The 18870-nt window shown below is 58.0% G+C and overlaps 6 protein-coding genes across 6 annotated transcripts; 3 read left to right on the top strand and 3 right to left on the bottom strand.

Moving 5' to 3' along the window:
• Positions 1-8599: 8599 nt before the first annotated feature.
• Positions 8600-9896, top strand: B0H18DRAFT_1046532 (uncharacterized protein). Its single transcript, XM_048030797.1, is given in 4 exon segments — positions 8600-9182; positions 9229-9448; positions 9494-9694; positions 9705-9896. 3 exon segments carry the CDS (start codon positions 8984-8986, stop codon positions 9672-9674), a joined length of 600 nt encoding a protein of 199 aa, XP_047886391.1. The 5' UTR covers positions 8600-8983; the 3' UTR covers positions 9675-9694; positions 9705-9896.
• A 990-nt stretch (positions 9897-10886) lies between these two features.
• B0H18DRAFT_1125815 (uncharacterized protein) lies at positions 10887-12591 on the bottom strand (the record flags this gene model as incomplete). The annotated part of the gene is made up of 2 exons (XM_048035071.1): positions 10887-12512; positions 12568-12591. The coding sequence occupies 2 exons, from the start codon at positions 12589-12591 to the stop codon at positions 10887-10889; spliced, it is 1650 nt and encodes a 549-aa protein (XP_047886390.1).
• A 344-nt stretch (positions 12592-12935) lies between these two features.
• Positions 12936-13792, bottom strand: B0H18DRAFT_1125814 (uncharacterized protein; the record flags this gene model as incomplete). Its single annotated transcript, XM_048035070.1, has 6 exons — positions 12936-13070; positions 13135-13196; positions 13403-13424; positions 13483-13537; positions 13600-13639; positions 13672-13792. 6 exons carry the CDS (start codon positions 13790-13792, stop codon positions 12936-12938), a joined length of 435 nt encoding a protein of 144 aa, XP_047886389.1.
• Positions 13793-14036: 244 nt separating this feature from the next.
• On the bottom strand, positions 14037-14518 carry B0H18DRAFT_1125813 (uncharacterized protein; the record flags this gene model as incomplete). Its single annotated transcript, XM_048035069.1, has 4 exons — positions 14037-14076; positions 14140-14161; positions 14212-14289; positions 14344-14518. The coding sequence occupies 4 exons, from the start codon at positions 14516-14518 to the stop codon at positions 14037-14039; spliced, it is 315 nt and encodes a 104-aa protein (XP_047886388.1).
• Positions 14519-15427: 909 nt separating this feature from the next.
• Positions 15428-17966, top strand: B0H18DRAFT_141827 (uncharacterized protein). Its single transcript, XM_048036837.1, has 9 exons — positions 15428-15793; positions 15837-16088; positions 16152-16280; positions 16336-16484; positions 16549-16809; positions 16863-17261; positions 17313-17549; positions 17603-17900; positions 17961-17966. Exons 1-8 carry the CDS (start codon positions 15538-15540, stop codon positions 17855-17857), a joined length of 1938 nt encoding a protein of 645 aa, XP_047886387.1. The 5' UTR covers positions 15428-15537; the 3' UTR covers positions 17858-17900; positions 17961-17966.
• A 97-nt stretch (positions 17967-18063) lies between these two features.
• Positions 18064-18781, top strand: B0H18DRAFT_1046511 (uncharacterized protein; the record flags this gene model as incomplete). The annotated part of the gene is made up of 1 exon (XM_048030796.1): positions 18064-18781. A coding segment is annotated over exon 1 (314 nt), but the record flags the coding sequence as incomplete, so codon positions are not given.
• Positions 18782-18870: the final 89 nt, after the last annotated feature.

Genomic DNA, 18870 nt, shown 5'->3' with positions numbered 1-18870 from the left:
CAGCGGAGCAATAATGTAGGGTGATGTACACATAGGCAGACGTATGGTGTGGGACACAAAATATATATTTGTGGTTCTGTCGATATACACGAACGTCCACAGCACAGTACACTCACCCGTCACATCGATACATAGCCATGAAAGCACCATTGCTTCTCCTACTCTCGACACCTCATCGTGCTTAGTACGGCAGTGGACTTCGCAGACCAGTCACTTGACTTGCAATGCTGTCCAATTCAACATGGGCTGCCATTCCGATTTGAGCCGTGGGCGCAGCCTTGAAGTACATATCGTATGTGAATAGCTCACCACACAATATACCCTGTGCCCATAAAAGCACCTCTCTTTCACGCCCTTATCATGGTGCCACGACTCGCTCGAACTCGGATGCACAAATCTGGACTCTGACCTGGCGTGCGTCGCTCGCGCTGCAATAGGCTCCCGGGGCCGTCCTATCTGCGATTGTAAACACCGCTCTCATCACCATCAAGGAGGAACCCACGTACAATGATGCTCAAGCTCTCCTGAACGCAGACTCTACAAACCCGGAGGAGAACGACGCCCTTTCCGGACGTCGGGCGCTTACCACTTCCTGGGGTCGTCGAGCTTTCTCGAGTTTTCAGGCCAGTATAAACTTGCCAGTACCTCTTTTTTGACGTTCCCAGTGCTTTCGGTGCAGTAGGAATACCTTTGGGGCTGTAGAGTGGGTATTGCGTGAGTTCCAGAGGATATAGAGGAGGAGGAGGACGAGCGACGCGATGTGGCTGAGGCGCGTCGTGCAAAAATGCTCGGCCTCGGACTATCGGGCAACCGTAGGCAGGCCGCACCGCGTACGCACACTAGGGCTAGCGAACAATTTGGATCGAAGAAGCGGAGAGCCAGACGCCACGTGGCGCACATCCGGTGAGTCGCCTTTCTACAATGTTCACGGCGATCGTCTGCAGCGCCGATGTTGGATGCACGCCGGAGCGTAGCGCTGCGTATGCATCTTTTGCCGGTACTGTGCCTGATCGTCGACGAGTGGGCCGATGAGAGACGATACTCGTGACGGTGCTTGCTCGGCGAGCATATGGCCATGTGTTGAGGTCGCGTCGCGATCTCGATCTCAGCCACCGGGCACGTGACGTACCGCCGGGGGTGGTTCGTCCTTTCGTCCTCTCTCCTTCCTTTCCCTCAGTCGATGTTCTACTAAGACTGAGGTGAGACCCTTTCATGACTATACGATACCCTAGTACTGACTACCTAAATAGCGTCTGACCGCGTGTTTAGGTAGCTTAATTCATAGTCGATGTTCTACTAAGACTGAGCGTCTGACCGCGTGTTTAGCTTCTACAGGTTATGAGCCCCGGGCGGTGTTTTTGAACCCGCTCGTATACCTGAAGCACTCATCGGCCTTTCAGACCCTAGAACAACATCGCTGCGCCCATACAAGAGCGCATATACCCGCATATAGTCACCTCTTTGGGACCATGACGGGATCACCGACCTCCAGCCCGAAGGCGCCGAAGGCGACACCGAGATCTCTCCGCTTCGAAACTGTTCCTGAATCTAAGTCACTATCTCCGGCGGCAACCTTGTCCTCGGCGACCTCGAGGAAGATCGAGCCGATCAATCTCCCGTCCTCGCTGTACAGCGGAGGCATAATCCTCGACCGAGGCAAGAGCAACTGGCACGAATGGAAGACGTACGTTCGTCAGCACCTTACCATGTGCCGCATGTGGCCGTACCTGTCCGGGAACGTCGTCGAGCCTGATGGCATTTTCGACCCGACGTCCCTCGAGAACTTCAAAATGAACGAGCAAATCGTCATTGCGTTCTTAGGAACAAAAGCCGCGGAGGAGGAACAAAGCTTCATGGCTAAGTACACTCGTGCGCACGAGTTGTGGGTCGCTCTGTGCGATCGTCACGAGAAGGAGCCCGGCGCATACGCTCAGGCGCGTCTCTTCCAGGAACTTTTCGCGATCCGTTACTCGAGTGCCACTGAACGTTACTCCGCGACCTCCATGCGTATCAAAAAGGGATGCGAGCGTGTATTTGCTATAGGGATACCGACCTTGGACGTCTTACAGACCATCATCATGATGAACGCCATGGCCGGTGAATTGATCAACTTACAATCGCAAATCGGCACGTCTCTGTCGTCCGCGGCGACCTCGGGCGTCCCATACACCACAGTTAACATTGTCCACCGCCTTGACATGGAGCAGCAGCTGGTCGACAATCGCGGCGGCAAAAGTGTGCCCACCGTCGACGTGCTCATCGCTTCCAAGGCCGGACGTCCCTCGAAGACTTGCACGAACTCGCAGTGCCCTCGCCCAAGCGGTCATACTGCGGCCGAGTGCTGGGCACCTGGTGGAGGAATGGAGGGGCGTCGTGAAGAGATCATGGCCAACAAGAAGAAGGCGCGCAAGGGTAGGGAGACGGCAGCAGTCGCTTCTGATCCCTCCTCCCAAGGACGTCAGATTCGCGTCGTTGACCCCGAGACTGGGCACGCGTACTTCCTCACGGTTGCGCCGACCTCGTCGGACGCCGCCTCCTCTACCGCCTCCGCATCGGACTTCGCTGGCCTCGCCACCGACACGACTCCCGAATGGTTGGCTTCTGTGACGTCGTCGGCTGATGCTGCTGAATACGCCGCTTTGGTCTCGATGACGGACGAGGACACCGTCTCTCTTCACTGGGGTGCTCATTCTCGCGACAGTCTCGACCCTCTGGCGTACTCTGTCGCTCCGGTGCCCGTCTCTGCACGCCGCCTTCCTGCCGCTGGTCCGGAGCCTTTTGTGTTCGACTCGGGCGCCTCCACTCACCTCTCGCCTCGCAAGGGGGACTTTCATGACCTTCGTCCCATCGCCCCACGCGGTATCCGTGGCGTCAATGGCTCTGTGATCCACGCCTATGGCGTCGGGAAGGTTCGCCTGCATCTTGGTCGTGGCGCCTCGCTGGTCCTGGACGACGTCCTCTACGTGCCTCAGGCGACTGTGAGACTCATTAGTATCTCTGCCCTCTGTCGCTCGTCCTCTCGGTACAAGGTCCTTTTCGATGGTGACGTTGTCCGCATCACTAAGCCGGGCGGGGCTCTCGTTGCGTCCGGTAACCTCACGGCGCGTCGACTTTATTCTCTCGCCGGCTCGCAGCCCTCGACCGAACACGCGCTCTTCGCAGGGCGTCTCCCCACCATTGACACTTGGCACCGTCGCCTCGGTCATGTCAACCATCGTACCATCTACGACATGGCCCGCTCCAACGCCGCCCAAGGTATGCCCATATCTTTATCCCTCGCACCGTCCAAGTGTGAACACTGCATTCTCGGCAAACAGACGAGAAGCGTGGTTCCTAAGGTGCGGGTGGGGGATAAGGCAGCAGCGGTTCTGGATGTCGTGTTTGTGGATGTGGCGGGGCCGGCGGATGTCGTTTCGGCGTCTGGTAACTTGTACTCTCTGAAGCTTATGGATGATAAATTGTCGCATTCGTGGGTCATCCCTACCCCTTCGAAGGCGGTTTTTCCTCAGTTCAAAGCTTGGGTCCTTGCCCGGGAACGCGAGACAGGGCGCAAGGTTGGCGTCATCCAGATCGACAACGGCGAACTGCTTTCCAACGAGTGCAAAGCCTTCCTCGAAAGTCGTGGCACCCGATGGCGCACTACAGCACCGCACACGTCCGCGCAGAATGGCCGCGTCGAACGTCTGCATCGTACCATCATGGATCGCGCGCGAGCTATGCGTCTCGCTGCGAATGTGCCCGCGAACCGCTGGGACGAATTCTTGGTCACCGCTAACTACCTCTCGATCCGTTCTGCTTCTCGGTCGCTGGGGGGATGACTCCTTTCGAGGCATGGTATGGCAAGAAGCCGGACCTTTCGCATCTCCGCGAAATTGGTTGTTGTGCTTTCGTGCTCATCCAAAACCGTCACAACCCTAAGATCTACGAGCGGTCGGTCGAGTGTGTGCTGATCGGGTATGGGACTCATTCTAAGACGTACAGGCTCTATCATAGGCAGCTTCACAAGGTCGTTGACTCCTACCACGTCCAGTTCATCGAATCCCATGAAGCTGGCCCGGGTCCGGCTGTCCGTCCTTCGAGCCCTGTGTCCACACCTGTCTCCGTGGTACCTGCACCTCCGCCTCCACTCGATGACGATCACCTCTTCCCGCCTCGTCCGGTCTCTCCGGATCCTCCGGCGTTCGTTGAACCGTTGGTTGCGCCGGTCCCTGCTCGCGCACCGTCGCCAGTGCCGGGCGCCTTGCCGCATCCCGCCTCTCCCGCTCCACGTCGGTCATCTCGCATTCCGCTGCCCTCTCAGAAGCGCGCGGAAGCGGACGGTCTGCCTTATGCGTCCCGCCTTGCACGTACTTTGGACCAGATGCGCTCCCGCCCTCAATCCCCTTCGGGCATACCGGCACCTATGCCACCTCCTCCCCACATTCCTGCAGTTGGCGCTGCCGTGCCCGTCGCCGACGTCGCTCCCGTGGTGGTAGACTCGGCTTCTTACTGCGTACCTCCCGAGCTCGCCGCTGTCGGATCGCTTCCTGACGTTCCGCCGGACATAGAGTCTGCGTTGGCGGCGTTGGCGAAGGACGACGTATTGCCGCTCAATGTCGAGTACCCGGGCGACCCGGCGTCACTGGCGGAGGCTGAGGCCTCTCCATTTCGCAACGAGTGGCGCGCGGCCCTCAGTGACGAGCTTCAGTCCATCAAGGACCTTGGTGTTTACCGTCTGATCCCTCGGTCTAAGGTCCCCGCCGGTCGTCGTGTTATGAAAGGGAAGCCCGTCTATCGCCTGAAGCGTAATGAGAATGGGGATCCGGTGCGTTTCAAGGCACGATGGGTGGCTAAGGGCTTTCAGCAGGTGTACGGGCAGGACTATAATCGAACCTCCTCACCTACCATGCGCATGGAGTCCTTCCGTGCTCTTCTCCACCTTGCCGCCTCCTTGGACTGGGAAGTCGAGCAGCTCGACGTCAAGACCGCTTTCCTGTACGGCATTCTTCCGGAAGACGAGTACTGCTACATGGAGCAGCCCTCGGGCTTCGAGGAGCCGGGCAAGGAAGACTGGGTCTGGGAGCTGGTGCGTGGCATTTATGGGACTAAGCAGGGCAGCCGCACGTGGAACGACACCATGAATGCTCACCTGGTGGATATTGGCTTCACTCGCCTGCCGTGCGAGTACTGCGTCTACTATCGCAAGACAGCGAAGGGCATCGTTCTCACCGGTGTGCACGTCGACGACTTCCTGCTGACGGCTAGCTCGGCTGCCGCTAAGGAGGAGTTCAAAGACGACCTGCGCCGCGTGTGGAAGATCGCTGACCTGGGCGAGGCTCGCTTCTGCGTGGGCATCCAAATCGACCGCGACCGTGCTCGTCGGACCGTTGCCGTCTCGCAGACCGCTTTGATCGACAGGATCATCAAGCAGTTTCGGATGGATGGCCCCGATTGCGCCCCCGTGTCCACGCCTATGGAAGCTGGTCTGCGCCTCTCGCGCATTCAGCACTCGCCGAAGACCCCTGCCGCTAAGGAGCGCGCCGCTCGCCTACCCTACCGGTCGCTGATTGGATGCCTTATGTATCTTGCCATCGGCACGCGCCCCGACATCGCCCTCGCTATCCAGCATCTCAGTCAATTCCTCGACTGTTACGCGGAAGTTCACTGGGAGGCGGCCAAGCGTGTTGTTCGCTATCTCAAGGGCACTCGCACTTTCAGGCTGCATCTCGGTGGTGCCAACGTCGCTGCGCTCAACGGCTACGCGGATGCCAGTCACGCCAGTTGCATCGACACGCGCCGTTCTACCGGCGGTTACTGCTGGAACTTGGGCTCGGGCGTCATCTCCTGGTCCGCGCGCAAGCAACCTACGGTATCTACGTCTACTACCGAGGCGGAGTACATTGCGGCTGCGGAATCGGCGAAGGAAGGTGTCTGGCTCCGGTTCTTACTTGACGGCCTCGGCTTTACGCAACCCACGGCGTCCCTTATGCGCGTTGACAGTACCAGTGCAATCACCCTGTCGGCCGACTCTACCTTCCACTCTCGTGTCAAACACATCGATATAAAATGGCACTACCTGCGCGAGGTGGTCACCGCGAAGCGCATTGTCATCCAGCACGTCCCTTCTCACCTCAACGTCGCCGACGCTTTTACCAAGGCCCTCGAGAAGAAGCCCTTCCAGATGCTTCGCAGCCTCATGGGACTCAGGCCTCCATGCGAGAAGGAGTTTTCCCGGTGAGGAGGATTTCCCAGACAGGAGGAGTTTTCATGTCGGTTTTCCATTCAAGCGTCACCCATCTAGTCTCCTACGATACCTCTAGCGTTCTCTCTACGGACTCTTTCGGACTGCATCACATTCATTCACATTTTCACTTCACACTCGTTTCCTCTATTCTCTCATTCCAAGCGATACCTTCATATCATGCGACACCTACGATATTTTTCCCCTACGTACTTCACGTTCTTTCCCCCGTCGTCTCTCTCTCTCGCCATTCGCGCCGAGGAGGAGTCATCAGGAAAAATGACAATCCCTAGGTCAGCCAATATAGGGGACATAGTTGGTATAGGCTCATTGCAATCCCCCCTGTGTATAGCATGCTTGCAGAATCTGTAGTGATCTGTAGCAGGTCATAGTACCACCATGGTCAACATAGAACAGCATAGTACACAATAGAATGATAGTACTATAGGCCCATAAGCCAACATACTGAGACATATTCCATCATAGTAGACATCTCAAAGCATAGCACTGATAATATGGGATCATACTGGTCACTCGGTCGTCCCCAGCTCATATAACAGAAAGAACATCAAATAAAATGTAATAGATTGCAAGATGACACAGTATTACAACTACGAAAACAAGTATTGTATGCATAGACAGAGCACACATGTGTCCCGTGCTCAACCAGTACCCGTACCCACCCCGGGCACCCCGGGTACCAACCCGCTGCAGCAGTACAGGTTGTGCAAGTCAAAGCGAGATCAGGCGGGTGAGAGCGGGTAGGCAGGCGTGAGGTACGCAGACGGGCGAGAGTGGACAGGGGGTCGAGAAGGTACGTGTGGAAAGGAAAGCGGGCAGCCGGGCAAGAGCAGGCGCGTGGTCGACTAGGTGAGTAGGTAAGTACTAAGTGGGCGAAAAGGCGGGCGAGGCGCAACACGGCCGTCTGTCTTGCTGCGACGGCGAGCATCCTACGTATGCGTGGTAGAGGCGCACGCACCTCAACAAGCACCTTGGCATATCAGTTAGTCGTAGAGGTGGGCGAATTCCTCGAGCTGGCGGATGATGCTGCCCATGAAGCCGTATTTGAAGCGGACGAGAGCGGGGTGAGACAGTCCGGTCAGGCCTGACAGTGAGGTCGCTGGGACTGACAAAGTTTGCGCCGCCGGTGTACTCACCTAAGCTAGTACGAGGTCGAGCGAGCGAGTGGGCAAAAACAGGTGGGCAAGACGCGTGAACGAGCGGGCAGGACGCGTGCGCGAGCGGACAAGAATTCCCAGGTGGGCAAGAGGGGGCGGGAGAGGCGAAAGCGAGCGGGTCGGCTAGCAAAAGAACGAGGCCGGCAAGGGCGAGCGGGCGGGCGGGCGAGCGAGAGGACGAGCGAGAGGACGAGCGAGCGAGAGGACGAGCGAGAGGACGAGCGGGCGGGCGAGCGAGAGGGCAGGCGGGTGGGCGAGAGGGCGGGCGAGAGGGCGAGAGGGCGAGCGAGCGGGCAAGCAAAGCGGGCGGATGGGCAAGCGAACGAGGGGGGAGAGCGGGAAAGCGAGGGGACGAGGGCGCGAGCAAGCGGACGAGTCGAGCGCACGTGGAATGCATCCGGGTCTTCGTCCGGTGCAGGGGTGATTGATGTCGCACTTGATGAGCTGGGAGAAGACGGGAGGCGGGGCGGAGATGACCGTGGGGGCGTTGCGACGAGGGACAGCGCTTGCGGGAGTGGTGTGGAAGCGGGCGTGAGATGCGGAGAGGAACCGAGGTCGAGTGGTAGGCGAGGTGGATTGACTGGATGACGGTCGACTCTTTGGCACAGATAGAGAGGCAGACAGTACCCGAGGACTGCCGTCGCTGGCAGTGGCATAAGTAGATGTAGCCCGACTGTTTGAGGCCGAGGGTTGTGCAGAGCCGTTGGAGAGATGGCGCGCGTCAGTGTAAGACGTCTTTGACGAGCGCGCCTGACTTGACGGGGGCCGCTCGGCGTAGGCAAGCTGGACGGAGCCGTTCGAGACGACGGACTGCCGTGCCTTTGCGACGACGCTCGCCTGCTCGAAGTATGCGCTGTCCTCGACCGGCCTACTCCACCGTAGTGTCGTGCTCCTGCGGTCGACACCCAAGACTGCGACGTCGACTGCTGCGTGACTTATACACAGCTGGCCCATCGAGTCGGGGCACTCACCTAGCGAGCCTCCACTGAGGCTCATTACGGCTGCGTGCCGTGCACCTCGCCTCTTGGGAGCGGGCCCGTCCGCGTGTCTTGAAGATATGCGGCGGGCAGGGAGCGGCCGCGAGGGAAGGGAGGTACTTCGAGTTGGAGGCTTGGAGTGAGAGGCGTGTCGTGGCAGTTGTGGCAGCAGTCGGCATTCACCGAAGCGAGCGCTTCGCACTTGCAGACGACGGCGCGCCTCTGCCAGCTGCTCTCTCGCCCACTTCGCTCAGCCGCCTCTCGTCTGCTTCGTCATCTCCAGCCTATCTGCCAAATGCTCCGATGCTCATCTTTCGGCCCTCTCGCAAACTCTTCCGCTCTACCACTCGACTGTGTCAACCCCTGGTCGAACTCGCGGCTCTGGCGACGCCCCCGCCCGATCCAGGACCGAAACGATGCACCTACAAGTCCTGCGTCGAGCGAGAGAGCCGCGCGAACTGCAGGAATAGGGGGTCAGAAGGACAGGAGGAGAGCACGAAGAGGAAGAAAGGGGAAGGGTGTAGTGTGAGTTGGATAGAACGAGCGCGAAGGCTCAAGCTCGAAGGTACGCCCTTACAGCCAGACACACCCCATTCACGGCTGCCCTGATGAAGTCCCGCACCCGCAGGCGTTTGGTGAATGAGAAGTCCGTCGCGCGCCTTGCTGGCCACGAAGACAGCTCCTCCATCGCTCGGGACGACTTCCACGTAGTATCCGCCAGGTATGCGCTGCACGGCCACGTGTCGGACGTGCCTCGCTGCACGTCTGGCGCTCTCAGTTCATTCACGACCAACGTTTGTGTAATTTGTACGTTTATCATGTTGCCCGATGTACACACTGCTGACGAAAACAGTGACCTGTCCCGCGACGCGCGTACTTGCAGAAGCACCCGACGTGTCGATTGATTCCACACGCACGACGGACAATGGCCCGGCAAGGACGAGCGTGAAGAGCGTGTCTAGGACGAACACACTCACAACGAAGACATGCAGCAAGGACAGGCCTGCAGCCCACCAACCACAAGCACAACAGGTACGACGCAGGCGAGCACGATGCAGGTGCGCACGATGCAGGTGAGCACGACACAGACGAGCACGACACAGATGAGCACGACACAGACGAGCACGACACAGACGAGCACGACACAGACGAGCGCGATACACTGGCAGGCAGGTATGCGAGCGCGTCTGGGCGAGTGCGACGGGAGCGAACACAACGGGGATGAACATTAACAGGGCGAACATGGCCAGGGCCGGCCAACACGTTCAGGACGCATACGACGCTTGCGACGCCGTCTAAGTGCACGTAAACAGGGCACTTGACGACCCCTGCCTGCAGGTACCGAATCAAACTTGTAAGCTGATGGATCGGGAGCGTACGGGCCCGTGTTCAAGGAGACCGAGGATTCATTCCCCTGATACAGTGTGCATAGAAACCTCTAATAGTATATTGTCTACTATGTATAGCCTATGGCTCGGAGTTCCACGTCTGCCTGTAATGTTATCACATCAATTCCTGGAATGAGTCTAAGCTGTGACTCTCGTAGCTTCGGTGATATCACAGTGCACCGATGAGTATCACTGCTATGCGGCATTTGTTTTTATATCCTCGTCAATGGTTTGATATACACAACAGACGAAAGCTATTGACTCCTATGGCCCACTTACACCCGACTACGCTGTACTATGGACAACTATGGATTAATAGATAGTCAATGCTGACGTCTACAGCCCTCTACAGCCCCTATGGCTCCTATCATGGTGATGTAACTTCAGTGGGTGCTATGGCCCGGAAAGCTTTTTCCTGATGGAGTGTTGAGGTCGCGTCGCGATCTCGATCTCAGCCACCGGGCACGTGACGTACCGCCGGGGGTGGTTCGTCCTTTCGTCCTCTCTCCTTCCTTTCCCTCAGTCGATGTTCTACTAAGACTGAGGTGAGACCCTTTCATGACTATACGATACCCTAGTACTGACTACCTAAATAGCGTCTGACCGCGTGTTTAGGTAGCTTAATTCATAGTCGATGTTCTACTAAGACTGAGCGTCTGACCGCGTGTTTAGCTTCTACACCATGCCCATGCGTACTTGGTCGCCGAGTAGTTGACATCCAGGCTCAGCGTCGAACTTGGGCTTACAGATCTTGACTTCAGTCACGAGGTTTACCGTCGCGATATTGAAGCAGTTTTCTATATGTTTCGCTAAGCTGTAGGCTCATGTTCACAACTCAATGTCGAGCTACTTATGACAAACGCAATGTGCGCATTCAGTGTCAAATGACGGACATCCCGATGAAAATGCATCACAGTACATGCCTTCTCCAACCCGGAGTCGGCATCACACCGTAGTGGCTGGCAGCTTCAGATATGCACGGTGTTTTTCGCGGGCCCAAATGATCTGATATTACCAGTGGGGCAGTATACTAGTGCGTACATCATTGTAAATACACACCTGATACAGGTTTATTTCCGTCATTCACTTGGATCTGAACCGGAGAACTCGATACGTGCTACGGTCATTCTACCAGCGGAGTAGCCCGATCAGTTCCATCCGCCTCGGTCGACATCATGATTCTATACGGCCCTGGGATGCAAGCCGTACTGATGCTCCGCCGCATGACAAACAAAGCGTGCATGTGTTCGCCGCACTCCTGAGCTAACGCTGCGAGTCCCTCATCCGCTCTACATGCATCGATAAAGGGCTGACGAATACGAGCAGTATTCCAGTGATCCGGGTCCTTCGGGAGGTTCGTCCTCTCCCTCAAGACACGCAACTTGGTGCAAACGTTCTTGTGCGGGAACGTCGCGTGCTTCCAGGCACTCCTCTGGCACTCGCGCGAGCAGTAGCGCAGGACCCCGCAGCCTGCACATCGGGAAAACGTCCGCTTAGCGGTGGCGAACGTCTCGCGGCACTCCGGCGCACAACAGTGTCGCGCCATGGTAGCCAGATAGAATCCTTCCAAGGCTTGTTGCAAAGGGTCTGCGGACAAGGCAGTCGCCTCTGCGAACGATTGGAGGATTGCCGGGTGGAAGGCCGTGTTGTCCTCGGGTGACTTGTACTGATATAACACCGCGCCAAACCCGGTGAAGCTGCGCTCCAGCCGGCTGATGTGCTCGTCGCTGAACCAAGTCGTACCATCACGAAAGAGTGGCAGAGATCGAAGGATTAGATTGCATATGAAGAGCAGGCCGCAGTGCCAGTCTCTGACTTCGTCTGACCCTTCAGATTTTACCTGTAAGCGCAGGCGCACGAGTAGCACAACGTCCGCTGAATCTCGCACTCCAACGTGTGTGATGACGCGATAGAATTCTAGAATCTGTTCCAGCGTTTCGAGCCAGCTTATCTCCGTCTCGATGTCCACGGGCTTCCCGAGTGTCTCTCTGCGCGCTTCACAAAGACCGCTGGCGAGGCCGGTGATTCCGAAGGGCCAGCTGGGTTGGAACCGGAGCAGGGGAGGCAGGACGGATCTACCGCAGATAGCGAGGAGTTTGTTGAGGAAGAGAAGGGGCTCGTGGAATCTGTCACTGCGGTACCTGCGGAAGGAAGCGGCGTATCCCTGCATCGATCTCTCGAGCCCGTGGGGAATCAGCTGGCTGGCATCCGTCGGCCATGGGGGGCTTTCGGCATGCTTCCTGGAGTGTTTCCTGAGGCCGCCCATCGCAGCAGTGCCGCCGACGGTTTTCGAAGCGACCGCATTACCGAGGACACCGGCGACGTGGCGAATGAGTGCCTGGATGAAGTCTTGGAAGGTGAACTGGCGTGCGGCCCCGAACTTGTGCAGCTTTCCGAGCAGGAGCCTCGTCTTCCCCTTCGGTGGCGTTCTGAAGCACGCGCACACGCTGACAGACGCATCGATGTCCTCGGCCTCCTTGTCTGAGCGAGGCAGGCTCAGGAAAGCGGCGCACGCACTCAGGTACTCGGGAAACATCTTGCGGAGGATCTCGTAGAGCTCTTTGCCGGCGGTTGGCCTGTCGTAAGGCTTGTCGAATGCATAGGACTGAGTGGCACTCATCCCGTCCAGCATGTGGAGGCAGGCGCAGAGAACTCTGGCGCAGTTCCTCCGACGCGCTGAGGCCTTCATGGAGGCTGTGAGAAGCCCGACGACATCGTCTAATTTCACCCATAGCGCGTCGTAGGCGATCTTTGTACGTGTTTCAGTGGGTTTCTGAATGTTGAATGCTACGCGCGCTACTCACATATGGTTCGTCAGAGTCATCCATCTTGCAACCAACCGTGTGCACCGAAGACAGCACAGGGGAGAATTTGTGTGGCGTATGGTGATAGTATTACGGCTAGCGATCGTGGCTTGTTCAAGTTCAAGTAATGTTCGCGTTGAGCATAGCCGAGGACACGTGCATACGCCGATTGGCGCTTATGCAGCATCATTGTCAAGTCGGGGGCGGTCGACGTGCAATGCAGGGATACATGTCAGTAACGGATGGTAGTACAACCCGACAAGGTACAAATCTCAACCATAGATCAGCAACACGTCCTCTTTCTCGTCCCGTGCGCCTTCAAATCCGGCCTCCGTTGCCAACTTCATGCGATCAGCAGCACCCGCTTCCTAAGTGGAACGGGTTTCCGCGACGGGCGACGCTAAGGGGCACTCCCGCACGGCCTCGTGCCGCACGTCCTTGAGGAACACGACGTCGCCCGTGCTCTCGATAATCTTGCACTGCATGAAGCTCCGCCACAGTGCCTAGAGCGGCTGGTGGCGTCAGCATCAGACGACGAACGAGCGGGCTCGGGACGAAGTGACCTACCGTCGAGTCGTAGTAGCCCCCGAGGACGGGCTTGATCACTTCCGTCGCATCAGAGAGTTTGTCTGCGGGGAATGTCAGCGAATCATGAGGTGAACGGAAGGACACTCACAGAACGATACCTCGACGACGAAGTGGTGACGTGGTCATGGGCGATCTGAAGGACGCCAGTCAGCCACGCACGTCGACTGAGGAGAGTGTAGACTTACACCATACCAGAAGAACCGCCCGATCTAGCCAAAGGTAGGCCGGTCGACCGTTGCGAGCGCACCGCGGAGGAACGTCCACTGGCCCTAGATGCATAAAAGTCAGCACGCGTTCATCCGGCTCGTCATTGCACCAGCAACGTACTACATAATACGGTACCGTCGGGTCCGAGTGCTGCAGGTACGTCACCGTAGCGATCCTAAACCATCCGCAGACAACGCTGTCAGCAATTACCTGTCTCGTTGAGCGAGATAGGCTTACCCAGTTGTGAGCTCACTGCTGATGACGCGGATGAGACTCCCTGTGCAGACGGAATGAAGCGGAGGGACTTACCAGCCGCCGCACGAGACACATCCTCCACACCGTGCCCCGACCATACCGAAACGCCGAGGAGCCCGAGTATCCTAGCGATGAGGATATTCGAGACGTCAATGGGATGCCCTGTCCAGGACATTTCAGCACTCCAAGGGGAACGCGGCGTGCGAGCTGTGGTACCCCGAGCGAGGGAGTCGGCTGCGGGCGACCTGTCTCTCTACATCGCACACAAGTCGATATTCACCTTTCGCACCTTGCTAGGATCGAATTTCGAACTCATGTTCCTCCGCCCGGAAGAGCTTCGAGCCCCGCTCGTAGTGCTACCTAGTGCTGCCCATCGCGCAATGACCACAGTGGGGTATAGCAAGCGGTGCAACATACACTCATCTGGGAGGATACTTCGGGATCCCCTTGCGGTTACGTCTGCGGACGTGCGCGGGTCAGTCAACAGTGAGACGAACGCGGGTCTCGAATCAGATCACGTACGTAAAGTAAAGGTTGAGATCCCCTGCAACACGACAGTCAACTTAAATGAAGCACAGAGACGGGGAAGCATACAAGGTCTGCCGGAGGACCGCCCCCGAAGTGTGCACAGCGGTGTCTGCCCGACCGTCTCGTGGTAGTCGATCCCCTTCTCTACTTGCCCCGTCTTCAGAGACTCGCGATGCCGGCGACGGAGACGCGACGCACCTTCCGGCGGCAAGTCGAACTCCTCGCGCGTCTGCGGGTGGTACGTCTCGTCGCGATTGAGATTGTTCGCGCCCTTCTGTACGATGAGAACGCCATCAGCATCCACAGTCAAAGTCCCCGCGACGGACTTCAATAGGAGAGACCGGGAACGCGTGCTAGGCTGAAGGATTAACATGGTGGGACCCAAACGAGACCGATGGGTCGCCCGCCAGGCCCAGTACGTGGTGGAGACGACGTGAGGAGGCCCATCCCGAGGACGGCATTCACCCGCAGCTTCGCGAAAGCGCGTCAAGGCCGCACTGGGTGCAGATCGAAGTCGGACCAGGCGGCGAGGTGGCGGCCAACTTGGGGGGGTAGGATAGCAGGGTCTGCGCACCTCGTGTCCTGTGGTACGTGCGGGCGGTCAGTGGGAGTCTTGTCTCGTAGATGCACAAGCACCAACAACGGGATGCTCACCAGATGCCCATGAATACGACGGTCCGAGTCTGCCAGAACCAATACGTCGCCCACATCACCCACTCCAGCATGACCTCAACGCGTGCGCTCCTCTTGCGCCGGAGGGACCAAGCAGCACCGACACGAGCACATCATTTGCATTGCGAACGGACAGAAGCCGTCGGTGAGGAAGACGTGGCAACCACATAGAACATACGACTTGGCGTCGACCACGCAAAGAGGTGCTTTGGCACGGCTGCATGGACGGCCTTGATGGAGGGCGGGGGCGGAGCGAAGGGCGTACAAGTGTGGGCGGTGTAGTCGGCGGCGCGCAGGAAGGCTATCGTCGGACAGGAACAGGCTATAACCTGAGAGGAATGATGCGCGGGATGGACGGCGGGCGAGGTGGTCGCGGCGGTATGCGTCAACGCGTTTGCGCCACCCACGCGCGTCCGGAGATGGACGCGGTCACGCCACAAAGGCGCTTCTCGCTGGTGGCTGCGGAGGAGCGGCTGAGCCTGCAGTAGCAATGTAGCATTACAACTGACGGCAGATTGAGGCAGACTCAGATAAGTAATGTACCTGCCCACAGACTAGCGTTGCATGTGGCGTGTTTCAATTGCCTGTCGTTGACAGCAGCTGTCAGGACCTTCTCTGGACAGGTCCCGGCTTAGTTCGGGTACGTCCGGTTTTCACTTTGCCTCATCCTCGGTTCGCATTCTACTCGCTGCCAGCTTCTGTGTTCCACGCACTGCCAGAATGGGACCACGCACTGGCTCCGCCGCTCGAAAACAGGCATCCGCTACAGACGAACGCTCCACCTCCAAGCGAGGCGCCGGCAAACAAGATCGTGCAAAGGCTCGAGAGCAAGCCAGCGAGGCGTCGTCAGGAAGCGACTCGGATATCCCGACCATCGACTCGTCTCGCCTGTCTCTTGCGGACAGGCAGACTCTCGCCCAGCTTCGCAAGATGGCGAAGGGGGCCACCAAGAGCGCAAAGGTGTCGCTCCAGAAAAGTGAGTGACGCTTGGTTTGCATTGATTTGCGTCAACGATGCAGCGTCAGACACGCGCAAGAGATCCGCCGCGATGATGAACGCAGATCGCCAGGACTCGAGCGAAGAAGAGCGGCAGCCTCGCAAGTACAAGAAGAAGAAAGTGGTTCAAGACTCTGATGAAGCGGAGCACGCTATAGTCGGCGAAGATGTACATGTCAACGACGAGATCACCAAAGGCGAGGACGAAGAAAGTGGGAATGACTCAGAGGGACAGAAGAACAAGAGCCAGAAGTCGAGAACAGTTGCGTCCCAGCGTACGTCTGTGGTATTTTTGCAGCGATAGATTCCTTCTGATGTTATATGCCTTACTGTTAAAGCCAAGGCACAGCCTAAGTCCAAGCCTAAGCGAAAGCTGGCCGGCAAGGTTACACTGAAACCACCTGCAAAACTGGCGAAAAGCTCATTCGACCTGGACGACGATGAGGCTGCGGTTGCTCAGTCACTCGGTGCGCTCACTAACTATTGTAGCGATGATTTACGTTCGATAATCCAACAACCCAGCAGGCCAGACGACGACGATGTCGAAGGCCAAGACCAAGACCAGGCAACCCAGCGAAAATTCTGAAGACAGGAGCTACAGCGGCGACGAAAGTCAGCAGGCTACGCAAGCCGCGAAGAAGGCGCAGCCTGGTCTCTCGAGTAAAAACAAGGTACCTAGCTCTATCGTTTCTTCGTCTCCCACACGCCCGACGCTGATTGCAGATATTCATACAGCTTCGCGGGAGCGACAAGATGTCGCAGACAGCTGCGAACGGCAAGGGTAAAGATGTCTCTAGAGTAGTCAGCAAGGCAACGGCTACGAAGCCAATCAGCGCAAGTGATGCTGACAAGAGCGATGACGATCGCGATGCTGGGGTCAGCGACGATGATGCAGACGCAGATGCAGACGCAGACGACGACAACGGCGAAACGGAGAAGGGGGAAGAGGAAGAGCGCAGTGAAATCGATGAGATTGACGATGACGACGACGTAGTGGTGAGCTGCGCGTCACAGAAGCGAAGTACGAGCTAATTCCGCTAATCCCGCAGGTCTTGCGTACCAAGACGGCAAACGGGCAAGGCACGCGTCGACGGTCGACTCGGATGGGCACGCGCACCAAAAAACAGCGCGCCAAGATGACCGACCTTCCGACCGACGTCAGGGCGCTGGTCTCCGCCTCGCAGAACTGCCTGCGTCTGCGCATCGCGCTCAAGTCGGCTTGGACGTCGGAGACGTCGGTTCCCAGCGACCGTCTACCGGAAAGAAACACCCTCGTTGAAGCCAGCTTGAACGATGCGCACGAGATGCGCGACAAGGAAGGACGCCGCATCAGGGCGTTGAAGGCCGGCTTCCAGATGCTCGCGCCCCCGAAGAAGAAGAGCGACAGGAAGGAGACTAAGGAGGAGAAGACGGAGCGCAAGGAGCTGCAGAAGCGTGTCTCTACTATTGTGAGCGACACGCAGTCTGCAACTTCAGAGAGCGCGCTGATCCGTTCGTAGGTCTGGGCCTGCGCATCACAGCTCCGCAACGAGTTGAGGAAGAAGGCGGAGAGCGTCATCGAGCCGTTGTACGGTCTCCGTGGGTTGTCTGCCGAACAGAGAAGCAGCGCGGCCGCGTGGCTGCTCAAGGCGCATCCGACGCAAGTTAACGACGGCACGGGATCCCGTAACATCCCCAACTTCGTGTTCAGCGACATCAGCCTGGTCTTTGACAGTCGTAAGCGTCTGGACGTGAAGGTGGGCAGTGGCGTAGCCTACGTGCGCCGAATCACTTACGCCGGAGGCTCCAGGCAAGTCACTTCAACGAGGACGGACCCTTCCGCCATCCTGCCATCTATGAGGTGATCTTCCAGCACTGGGCGCTGGGAGCGCGCGCAGATGCCAATCTGCATGCCGCGATAGAGGAGTTCGCCAAGGTACCCGACAATCTGATAGCCCTGGTATGCAATGCTGTGAGTAGGCCGTGCTTTGCTTTGATCTTCCGATCATATCCAGCACTGAATGGTCGCACTCGCAGATCGAGTGGGCGCTCACGGAGATCGTGAATCACGGACATTCTGACTTCACGAACAAGCTGTTCGCAGCCAGGTAAGTGGCATCCACATCATGTTATCCGCCCGTCAACAGCATGACGTCCCTCCATCGCAGGTGGGACAGTCTCATGGCGATCCTCGAGACACTGCAGGACGAGCTCCCTGAGTACTACGACGAGACGAAGAAGGAAATCTGGGGCCACATCTCGTGAGTCCGACGTGTCCACCCTTTCTGGTGACTCACTGCTATGCACGCACACAAAGCGGTCGACTCAACTTGGGCGACATCGACGAACCTGAGCCTGCCACCAAGGGCACGAGCTTCCTCAACTTCGAGCGGATGCGTGCGAAGCTCAGCAACAGGGCCGCGTTTCCATCGGTGTCTCCATTGGCATCTGCAGTGACGACGATGTCTATGGTTAAGCCGGCGTCTGCGGCGAACCCGACGTCTGCGGTGAAGCCGACCAGTGCCAGGCCAGTGAGCAAGGGCCCCCAACGAAGACCGCGAATGTCGCGAAGCCCGACGTGCAGGACCTGGCAGCCGACGACAGCCCTCAGGCTGAAGCCTCCAGTAGCAAGCCCGCGAACGTGCAGGCTGGAACCGACGAATCGGAGCATCCTGGGGAGGACGAGATCGACGAGCCTGAGGGAGCCGCCTGAATCGGAGGGTCGAACACTGTGTAGGTCGATCTGCCCTGGTGACCCAAGCATATGCGCGACGCGCTGCCAGTGAGTGTACGTGTGCACAGGCGTACGTCACCGTACGCGTGCAGCGTCCATGATTATAAAAATGTACCGTATCGTAGCTTGTGTCTAACTGCGTTGGATCTAGAGGAAGTGTCCACGGCCGCTCTCGTCAGTCACGTCATCCGTCCCGCCTCTCTCTCTTCTCCGCTCCCAAAGAGAGCGCCTCTCGCTCATTGGCCACCCGCTGCGACACCGACGATGATATCGACCACCTGTCGCGTCTCAAGCGTACCCGCCCTCTGCAGATTGTGCACGGCCGTTCCGCGATGCACGCTCCC

Source organism: Fomitopsis serialis (genome assembly GCF_022376445.1).
Source record: "Fomitopsis serialis strain Sig1Antser10 chromosome Unknown B0H18scaffold_169, whole genome shotgun sequence".
In the NCBI taxonomy this organism is placed as follows: domain Eukaryota; kingdom Fungi; phylum Basidiomycota; class Agaricomycetes; order Polyporales; family Fomitopsidaceae; genus Fomitopsis; species Fomitopsis serialis.
Note: the sequence above shows the minus strand (reverse complement) of the source record. Positions and strands in the feature narration are given on the sequence as shown.

Bases quoted from the DNA above. Each gene is read 5' to 3' on its own strand.
- B0H18DRAFT_141827 (XM_048036837.1), top strand. From the start codon at position 15,538: ATGGGACCACGCACTGGCTCCGCCGCTCGAAAACAGGCATCCGCTACA. The intron at 16,089-16,151 runs GTACGTCTGTGG...TTACTGTTAAAG, and splicing joins GAGAACAGTTGCGTCCCAGC to CCAAGGCACAGCCTAAGTCC. The intron at 17,262-17,312 runs GTGAGCGACACG...ATCCGTTCGTAG, and splicing joins AGAAGCGTGTCTCTACTATT to GTCTGGGCCTGCGCATCACA.
- B0H18DRAFT_1046532 (XM_048030797.1), top strand. From the start codon at position 8,984: ATGAAGTCCCGCACCCGCAGGCGTTTGGTGAATGAGAAGTCCGTCGCG. The intron at 9,183-9,228 runs GTACGTTTATCA...TGACGAAAACAG, and splicing joins GACCAACGTTTGTGTAATTT to TGACCTGTCCCGCGACGCGC. The intron at 9,449-9,493 runs GTGAGCACGACA...AGCACGACACAG, and splicing joins TGCAGGTGCGCACGATGCAG to ACGAGCACGACACAGACGAG.